Source organism: Morone saxatilis, unplaced genomic scaffold, assembly GCF_004916995.1.
Source record: "Morone saxatilis isolate NCDOM2014 unplaced genomic scaffold, NCSU_SB_2.0 Contig20, whole genome shotgun sequence".
NCBI lineage: Eukaryota > Metazoa > Chordata > Actinopteri > Moronidae > Morone > Morone saxatilis.
This window is the reverse complement of record NW_023339763.1, coordinates 16,357,365-16,367,112: the sequence shown is the minus strand read 5'-3', so window position 1 is coordinate 16,367,112 and position 9,748 is coordinate 16,357,365. Positions and strand designations below refer to the sequence as shown.

The window sequence follows — 9,748 nt, the reverse complement described above, 5'->3', positions numbered from 1 at the left end:
GAAGGGTATACCCAACGAAAGCTGGAGGATAACAAAAGTAAACGATCACTACGAGGTTTGTGACACCTACCCATCAACTCTGGTGGTGCCTGTCAACATACCGGAAGAAGAGCTGAAGAGAGTGGCTGCCTTCCGGGCAAAAGGAAGGATACCTGTGAGTCTTCAGCCTGAATCCAGTGTTCCTCTCCCGTGCAGCTGTGTTGTTGGATTGTCTGTGGTAATATTCTGTTATTCTCTGTGTGTAGGTGTTGTCATGGATCCATCCAGAGAGCCAGGCGACAGTGACGCGCTGCAGTCAGCCCATGGTTGGGGTAAACGGGAAGCGCAGCAAAGAGGATGAGAAATACCTCCAGGCGATCATGGATGCTAATGCTCAGTCCCATAAACTCTTCATTTTTGATGCCAGACCCAGTGTCAATGCCGCTGCCAACAAGGTTTAGCAGGAAACTTCCTTAATATAGTATTTACTTAACTTACTACTCACCTTCACCTTCACTCACCACATCTCCACTTGTTTTGTGTTTTTTTTTTTTTTTTTCCTCAGATGAAAGGGGGCGGTTATGAAAGTGAGGACGCGTATCAAAATGCTGAGCTGGTGTTCTTGGATATTCACAATATCCACGTGATGAGAGAGTCGCTCCGCAAGCTGAAGGACGTGGTCTACCCCAACATTGAGGACTCCCACTGGCTCTCTAATCTTGAGTCCACTCATTGGCTCGAGCACATCAAGGTGAGCGTGATGATGCATCCCTGTGATTGCAGACGAGGAATGACGAATGAGGTAAAAGACCAAGTTGTGTGTGTGTGTGTGTGTGTGTGTGTAGCTGATCCTGGCAGCAGCACTGCGGATCGCAGACAAAGTGGAGTCTGGGAAAACGTCGGTGGTGGTGCACTGCAGCGACGGCTGGGACCGAACAGGCCAGCTCACCTCTTTGGCCATGCTCATGCTGGACGGTTACTACCGCACCATCCGCGGCTTTGAGGTGCTGCTTGAGAAAGAGTGGCTGAGCTTCGGTCACCGCTTCCAGTTGGTAAACAAACTTTCCTACACTTTTAATGTTTTTAGAAACCACGTAAGGTGTGGTGGCCCTGTCCGGTTGCATCACTGATCGTCCCCTCTTCTTCGGTTGTTTCTTAAAGCGTATCGGACATGGCGATAAGAACCACACAGATGCAGATCGCTCACCTGTTTTCATTCAGTTCATTGACTGCGTCTGGCAGTTGACTCGCCAGGTAAGCAGTAAGTGATAATGTGGAAAGATTCTTCAGGATAACACTGTCTTACAAGGACGCTAATGAAGCTGTTATTATTTAAGTTCCCTGCAGCTTTTGAGTTTAACGAATACTTCCTGGTCACCATCCTGGACCACCTGTACAGCTGCCTGTTTGGAACGTTCTTGTGCAACAGCGAACAACAGAGGCTGAAAGAAGTAAGTTACGATTGCAGTTGTTGTAAAATGAGAAATAGTGAAATACTGGAGAGAGCAGGGTGTAGAAAGTCAGTAGTAATATGGAGATTTGTTGTGCATTTAGCGTCATGACAACCATACCTTTTTATTTTACAGGAAATTCCCAAGAGGACAGTGTCGTTGTGGTCCTACATAAACAGCCAGCTGGAGGAGTTTACCAATCCTCTGTATGTGAACTATTCCAACCATGTGCTGTTCCCTGTAGTCAGCTTACGTCACCTGGAGCTTTGGGTTGGCTACTACATCCGCTGGAACCCTCGCATGAGACCTCAAGTATGTTAAAGAGCCTCATTGTTGTCAAAGGAAACAGTTTGAACTCGAGCTTTACACACCGGCTTTTTGTTTTGTTCAGGAACCTGTCCATCAGCGCTACAAGGAGCTGCTGGCGAAGCGCGCTGAGCTGCAGAAGAGAGTTGACGAGTTGCAGCGAGAGGTGACCAATCGCTCGGCCTCCTCTTCCTCCGAACGGGCGGGCTCCCCGACGCGCTCCATCACTCCAGTGCAGACCTTCGTTTGACAAAACTCGACCCTCGTGGCGGTCGCGAAAACTGAATCCTACCTGTGAGAAGGTGCCATACATTAGTAATCAGTAGGCCACATGAAGGACCTGTGCACCAAACTGCCTCTTTGGGTGACACATTGCGTTAATACACTACCACCAAAAGTCTGAGTAAGCAGATTACTGTAGAGTCTGCTTGCAACTACAGCCATATTGTACTCCATGGTTGAGGGGGCATAGAGTACTGTTTAGCATATCGACATACCTACAATCAGTGTTGAACGTTTTTGAAATACACTAAAATGTCACACGGGTAAAATATATATGCCTTATACACTTCATAGGAACACTCATTTTATTCCTCTACACTGCAAATGTTTGCTTAGATATTGATTTGAAAGCAATACAGCTGAAGCAATTTTGAAGATGTACATTGCTTTTGAGTTCAAACCTGTAGTACTAAAATCAACTAAATGGCTCTGGAGTTGTTAAATATTCAGAAATGTAGCTAAAGGGCTGTAATGTTAGCTTCTTCTAATAGTGACGAAAGATAGTCATAGAGTGCATTAAAAGACAGTTAGCGGGTTGTCTTCAGAAGTCAGTGCTTTTAGATTGTTGTGACCAAATATCAGTTTTTTTTTTATGAATATATAATGCGTCATGTATGGCATTCCTCTCATTGAGTGAGTACAGTTTTGTAAGTTTCATTTTTCTAACTAGTTAACATTATTTATTATACTTTTTCGTCCTTGTATTTATGGCTCACAAACACACTTTTGTCTCATGTCAGTAGAGATCCCATGCAATATTAATAAGTAACACAGAATATGCAATAGTTAATTTGTCTCAGTTAATAATCATTTACTCAAAATGTTTGCGTGTGAACATTTCTATAGACGCTTTTCAAAGCTAATATCGGCTAATATTATTTTTTATAGGCACCAGAATGTGTGACAACTAATAATTTGCTTTTTAGTTTTAATGAATCTGAATGAATATCTGTGCCTTGCTCTGAATGACTGATTGGGAGAATAACAAAATAAAAGTGTGCACAGTCTTTAAATGCCAAGGACTTTCTTCTGCAATAAACACAGGACTCAAGTTCACGGAGTCAGTACGGTTTGTCACATTAACGTGGGGTGATCACAACACCCTCCAGTCTATTTCTTAATTTTAGCAATTAGGGTTGCAAACGGTAGCAGAACCTCAGTGACATTAGCATTAATCATCTGTGATTATGAATATGGTCTTGCCATAGTATGAGAAACAAAGAGTGCCTTTTAGTGTAAATGAAGAAATATGAAAGTGATTTAAAAGTCTGGAATTTACAGTGTGACTGTGCTGGAGAGTAATATTAGACTGCAATGGCTCTGAAAATATTAGCACAGTCACATTCAAGCTGTTTAAGTCACGTACATAAATATTAGATGACTAGCCTAAAATTGGCTGTAAGGCATCCTTTACTCATTAATAGACTTATTATTATTCCCTTGACTTTTGTTTTTAATTTTTGCCTACTTAAAATTTATTTGCATTGCCACTTATATTGAATTACTCTCCGGTTAAAAATGTACAGCTATTAAAGTGTGACCATATTTGCACACAGTCAAAGTGACGCTGCGGTGCTGTATGCACTTCATTGCTTCAGAACAGAACAAAGCAATGTCAAACTGTATAAATATGTTCAATTAATAAAAGTTCTGATATGCTATGTAGCAAACTTTTAAGTCTGTTTTTTTATTGTGTTGGTGTGTATGGCAACCNNAGAAATTTGTTTTGAAATGGTGTCACCATTCTATACTTCATCCACCAGAGAGTAGGGACACATTATAACTGTATTATAACTGTAAACAGCCTGCCCAGTACATTTGTGGTGGCAATGTTTGTTATAGGTTGTGTAAAAAATCTGATATATCATTATCGAATTTTCTCTCAATATTGGTATCAGCCTCAAAAATCTGCCGGGAGATAGTTGACAGATGTTATAATACAAAGGACTAATTGGTTCTTTACACAGATGTAAAATAAAAGATTGATAGTTTATGATCAGTTGAGAAACACATCAAATGCTGATGTTCATGTATGCATGTGATATGAAATTAAAACAAATTATAATAAATAGATTATAACATAATATAATAAATAAATTATAATAATGAGCCATTTAATAACCTGCTTCTGAAAATCTGACTGAAATGCTACACAAATTTCAGATGTAAGATTTAATAACTTCAGAGTTTCAAATGACCATTGTTAGTATGACCATATACACTACATTATTCTAACATATTTTGTTGGTAAAGGCCAAACTTTGTTTCGGGGCCTTTAATTATTCTTATTAATGATTATTTTACCTAACGTTACATGGCCACATGTTGTATAATATGAGAGATGTTGCCAATGTATCCTGTAACTTGTGATTATCTTGTGACTTTCAGAGCTGCCGACAGTGTAGGGCCCCAGGACCTTACTGACTCTACTGCAGCATGGTTGGTTGCTATGGGGATAATATGTTAAATTACACATTAAAAGACACAAAACAAGACAAACAGGGCGGAATAATAACATCCACAGCCTGTACGAGTGACGTTTTAATTATTATATTGGTTACTTTTGACCAAACTAGTTAAAAACTGCGTGAGATTGTTGATAAAGCGGAGCTGTGCTGGGTGAATGCGGACGTGTGATTGGCTCCGCGCATTTTAAAATGTGAATCCCGCGGACGGATGTTGTGTCGCGATAGGTTTCCTTTCTTCTTCTGGAGCTCTCGGCCACTTCCGGTTACATGACGACGACGGCGTCGATACAAAAAGAGAGAAGGAAAACAGGAAAATAGCTTTCTTGGCGAGCACAGTGGAAACTTAACACAAATATCCACATCCTAATGGACGTATTGCTTAAGTGGCGACATCAATAACGATCGTCCTCAAGTCGGTCTGGCTGGATAACGCAGGAGCAGAGAGAAGACCACAGAGATTTGGAGTTTAACGTTATTGTTCTTCGCCTTCTCCCTCCAGCTAAGCTATTTCTGTGTTGCCCTACCTAGCCGAGCCAGCTAACGTTAGCTAGCGCTGGATGCCAACACTGTGGTGGTGTGTATATGTGTGTGTGTGTGCTCTTAGTTCTCAATTAGCACACGGCTGGAGAGGAAATAGCGCCGTTAATCCGTTGGGTTTGCAGCTGGACTCCGCTAACCTCTTGTAGCTCGGTGACATTAAGTTGGGCGAGAGAATGGCAACGTCGGCTCTGTACGCCTGTACGAAGTGTAACCAGCGGTACCCCTTCGAGGAGCTGTCGCAGGGCCAGCAGCTGTGCAAGGTATTCATGTGTGTGTGTGTGTGATTGAGGACGACCGAGCGGGTGTTATTACCGACTGGATGTGATGTTAGGCAGGATCAGGTTATGTAACAAGCTTTTATCTTTCCAACCTGGACGCGCAACTGCACTGTTGTTCGGCTCGTTGCATGCGGCCACGGTGTTTGTTGGAGAGTGTTAACACGTTTATATCACGTCTTTACCGGGTGGATGTTAATTTGTGAGGCGTTAAGATGATTCCCGTTCATGTACACACGGTGCTCGCCAACTTGTTGCTTGTGCGGAGCTTTAAATGTAGAATTGAGTGTGCCGTCGAGGAACAGGTTTATAATGAAGGAGAACAATCTTTGAGCCTTAATCATCTAATAAGCCGTCTGTTCCCGCTTTTATTTTATTTTTTTTCTTCACGGTTAGTCTGCACTGATGTTATTTATTTATTTTACAAAATGGACATTGTTATCTCTGTAAATGTCCCTCCTGGGCTTTAGAGAAGTTTCTATCTGCAACGTTTCTTTGCACAAGGTCAACTGATGAATGCAATTACAGTTTGTTTGTCTATATCAAGGATTTAGAGATATTAAGAGAGCTCTTTCCTCCAGTTAATAGTGCTTATTTCCCCCACCCTGCTCAGCCTAACCATAATAATGTGTTGGGTTGACTTAACCAAATCAGATACAAGTCAGTGCAGTATTTACTTGCCGGGTGTTTTCCATAGATGTTGTAGCCAAGAGGTGTTGCACAACAAACTTCAAGTTGTGCTGATGTACACAACAACTTATGAGGCAGTCTTGATTTCTGGTGTGTCCATTGTGCAATTTACTTGTCTGCCTCTGCTGACAGACGCTCAGATAGCACTGACATTCCTCTGTTTTGTCACCACAGGAGTGTCGCATCGCACATCCAATAGTGAAGTGCACATACTGCAGGTCTGAGTTTCAGCAGGAGAGGTGAGATATGTGCACCTGAACTTCAGCTTTTGTTTATAATATAGTGGGTTTCTTTGCATTTTATGTTTTGTTTTGATTGTAAATGTGTTTCTTCTTTACAGTAAAACAAATACGATCTGCAAAAAATGTGCCCAGAACGTCAAACAGTTTGGAACAGTGAGTATCAAGTTTTTCGTGGTTTTTATTTCCCGGGCCAGTTTTAATTGCAGTTGTATTTACTGATTCAAGTTGCACTAAGTGAACATTTGTTTGAAGGCACATCATGCGTCCTTTGTCTGTCTTTACAGCCCAAACCCTGCCAGTACTGTAACATCATTGCAGCTTTCATCGGGACAAAGTGCCAGCGTTGTACCAACTCAGAGAAGAAATATGGACCTCCACAGACCTGTGAGCAGTGCAAACAGCAGTGCGCTTTTGACCGTAAGGAGGAGGGCAGGAGAAAGGTATGAACCATACACACTTACAGTCCAATGTGACAGTGAATGTGTCACAGCGAGTGTTATGAACTTACTGTCTCCTACCTGTCTTACAGGTGGACGGGAAACTGCTGTGCTGGCTCTGTACCCTGTCCTACCGCCGTGTCCTGCAGAAGACCAAGGAGCAGAGGAAGGGCTTTGGATCCTCCAACTCCTCATCCCTGAACGAGAAAGATCACCACTCCAGACCTCACCATCACCACCACCACCACCAACACAGACACAGCAGTTCTCATCACAAGTATGTAATCTGTTGTGTCACTTCTCCCTCTCACAGTCCCAGTGCCACTCAGTCAGGCTGTTGCTTTTTTGACACAGAATAGTGAAAAGATTTGTGTTTTATGCCTTTTATATGGTGATTAAAAGTAGACCCAGTCAACTCACAGCTAACTTATCTTCGACAGACTGAGTGGGAGCTTGAGTCCTGAGCAGGAGCAGGGACTGTGGAAGCAGAGGTAAAATGTTCTCTCTCATTTGAACTGCTTAATATACATACAACAATGTTGCTTGTGTGGAGTTTTAAGGCCCAAATTGAACATTTTGTTTTCTTTGCAGCCATAAATCGTCTTCAATCCAGAAGGAGACTCCAAAGAAGAAACCAAAACTGGAGATGAAGCCATCCAACGGGGACAGGTACAATAAGTGCTGTAATTGTTTTGGGAAGCATTAGGTGTCCAGTTTTGTTTACGTGTTGATTTCTCACCTGAGTACTGGGGTCACGCTCTTTCCTCTCTCCCATCAGTAGTTCCATCACCCAGTCCATGGATTCTGGAGGAACAGACAACTTCATTCTCATCAGCCAGCTGAAAGAGGAAGTGATGTCACTGAAGAGACTTCTGCAGCAAAGGGATCAAACCATTCTAGAGAAGGACCGAAAGGTAGGTTCGCCTCCAATGAGTCAAAGCTGTATCACTGTTGGTTGCTTGTATTTGTTTGTCATACTGATTAATAAATTCCTGTCTAGCTCACAGAGCTCAAAGCAGACTTCCAGTATCAGGAGTCCAACATGAGAGTGAAGATGAACCAAATGGAGAAGTCGCACAAAGAGTCTATGGAGCAACAGCAGGTAGGAGACTGCATATATGAACACGTCACATCAAGTTCACACCAGTTTTTAATGGACCGTTGGTGTGTTGATTAATCTAATAACTTCTACTTTGTAAGAAGTCATATTGGCGGAGGATGTTTAGAGTCCAACTGTTGGTATGGTAATATAATCATCACTAATATATCTTTTTTTTTTTTTTAATCCTGCCCACAAAGTACAACTTTCATTTGTACTTAAAACCATGTCGTACTATTATTAGGGGTCTAATATTGTGCCCGTGTTCCATATATGCAACAGTGTGATACATAGATGAGTCACTTGTTGCATAAGTTTGCAGCCGGTCGTTATGGATACGATAGGTGCACCAGTTTTGCCATTTCCTGTCAAACTCTCTCTCTGTCATTTTTTTATTATGATTGCCGTTTTGTAAGTGTGACTCTGTAGCTCGCATGCTCCGTGTTTTATGTAGCAAAGGTGTTTTTATCAGTACAGTCAGCAGTTGATTGAATGAATGATAGGTACTGTACGTAATAAAAGTCAATGTTTTGAGACTGTATGTAAACCAGCTAATGCGTTTGCTGCCATTAAACATATAACACATAACACATTTAATGTAAATCACAATGCACATGGACATTGTGATTTCACAAATGCTTCCACTAAGGCGTTTAGGACTGTGCATCAGTTTCTAACACAGTAAATCATTTGTTTCCACAGTCCAAGAACAGGGAGCTGATGAAACAAGTGGCTGCCCTCTCGAAAGGAAAAAAGTTTGACCGGACAGGAAGTTCACTGCTGCTGCCCTAACAATAGGCCAACCAGCGGGTAACAACACAGAGCGGCTTCATTGTTGTAACACTGTGAAAGTCTCCCTCCTGTGTTTCCTCATTGCCATCAACATCGATTATTTCTTAATTGGTAAATTCAGAAACCATGTTGTACATGGAAATCAGTTGTTGAATCAAAGAAACCTTTCTCTAAATGTCAACATATTTTAGATATTTTATGGCAACTTTTCCACTGGATCATAGGACGTGACTTTGGATGGAGGATGGAGCCCTCATTTTTAACACTGCCGGGCCAAAACAAAAAGCATGGTGTGCATATGTGGATAGCATTCTGTCGACTCAGTGTATCCACGTCATTTTTATGGATGTCATGCAATTTATTTATTCAACTGTATTTCTTAGCTTTTTTATTTCCTCACAACCTACTAAGAGAATATCCCACATTTTGGGGTTTTCTTCAATAGCAATTAGTTATATTTTTCTAAATTGATTGTGGAAGACAAGTTCTCCTTAATGGAGACCCTGTACAACTTTACAATGTATGCAAACGTGGGATGGGTGACCACTGAGCTGTTGCTCAACAATAGAGAACTCTCTCAGTAACAATTCATAAATCAACCAATGAACACTTTGAAAGGCTGTCTGGTAGAGAGACACCTCTTGGCTGCCCTCTTTCTCACTGTGTGACAGCTGTAGTGCTTTGCTGTTTCTCTTTAGTGGAACGATTGTAATACTGCATGATTTTACTGCCAGACACCGGTTGGCATTGTGGTCAGACTTCTCCCCTCCCCCTTTTAATTAGTTTTTTAAGAATCACTTGTAAATGTATTCCGGGGTCAGCCATTGTATTTAAACTATTGCTTGTATCTGTTTTAGTGAGTACAGTATGTGTATGGTGAGGCCAGTTGAAATTAACCTGTCTGTAGAAGATGCTTTTTAAAGGAACACATCTATCACCTTGCATTATTGGGCTGGTTTCATACTGTGGCGTCCAGGATCACTTTTGTACTTTTTTCCAAACCAAGTGTTTTAAAACTATTAAAACTGGCTAAACTGTTACTGTATGTTTTGTTTTTATTGACCATATATCTGTTTAACCTTTTTGAACATGAAATGTTTGTAACCGCTATAGTTACGATACAATACAGGTGCATCTCAATAAATTAGAATATCATGACCAAGTTAATTTATTTCAGTAATTCGATT

At 41.4% G+C, this 9,748-nt stretch overlaps 2 protein-coding genes across 4 annotated transcripts in view; both read left to right on the top strand.

Annotated features, from left to right (window-relative positions):
• mtmr2 (myotubularin related protein 2) overlaps positions 1-3,683 on the top strand; it is a 6,394-nt gene extending 2,711 nt beyond the window's left edge. For both annotated transcript variants that reach the window (XM_035667114.1, XM_035667113.1), the window contains exons 9-16: positions 5-154; positions 246-434; positions 545-730; positions 825-1,031; positions 1,141-1,233; positions 1,317-1,430; positions 1,566-1,742; positions 1,822-3,683. In XM_035667114.1, coding sequence (XP_035523007.1) covers positions 5-154; positions 246-434; positions 545-730; positions 825-1,031; positions 1,141-1,233; positions 1,317-1,430; positions 1,566-1,742; positions 1,822-1,986 — 1,281 coding nt within the window. In that variant the 3' untranslated portion in view covers positions 1,987-3,683. The remainder of the gene's footprint in view (positions 1-4; positions 155-245; positions 435-544; positions 731-824; positions 1,032-1,140; positions 1,234-1,316; positions 1,431-1,565; positions 1,743-1,821) is intronic.
• A 1,042-nt stretch (positions 3,684-4,725) lies between these two features.
• On the top strand, positions 4,726-9,601 carry fam76b (family with sequence similarity 76 member B). 2 transcript variants are annotated; one of them, XM_035667093.1, is made up of 10 exons: positions 4,726-5,286; positions 6,166-6,230; positions 6,332-6,386; positions 6,518-6,673; positions 6,763-6,947; positions 7,111-7,161; positions 7,262-7,339; positions 7,452-7,584; positions 7,671-7,772; positions 8,472-9,601. In XM_035667093.1, exons 1-10 carry the CDS (start codon positions 5,200-5,202, stop codon positions 8,559-8,561), a joined length of 1,002 nt encoding a protein of 333 aa, XP_035522986.1. In that variant the 5' UTR covers positions 4,726-5,199; the 3' UTR covers positions 8,562-9,601. The 2 variants fall into 2 exon arrangements, with proteins under 2 accessions (XP_035522986.1, XP_035522985.1); XM_035667092.1 differs by having other exon boundaries at positions 4,727-5,286; positions 7,449-7,584.
• The last annotated feature ends 147 nt before the right edge of the window (positions 9,602-9,748 follow it).

Excerpts from the sequence above, each read along its gene's own strand:
- fam76b (XM_035667092.1), top strand. The coding sequence starts at position 5,200 with ATGGCAACGTCGGCTCTGTACGCCTGTACGAAGTGTAACCAGCGGTAC. Across the intron at positions 6,231-6,331 it reads TCTGAGTTTCAGCAGGAGAG|TAAAACAAATACGATCTGCA; the intron begins GTGAGATATGTG and ends TCTTCTTTACAG. Across the intron at positions 7,340-7,448 it reads AAGCCATCCAACGGGGACAG|TAGTTCCATCACCCAGTCCA; the intron begins GTACAATAAGTG and ends CTCTCCCATCAG.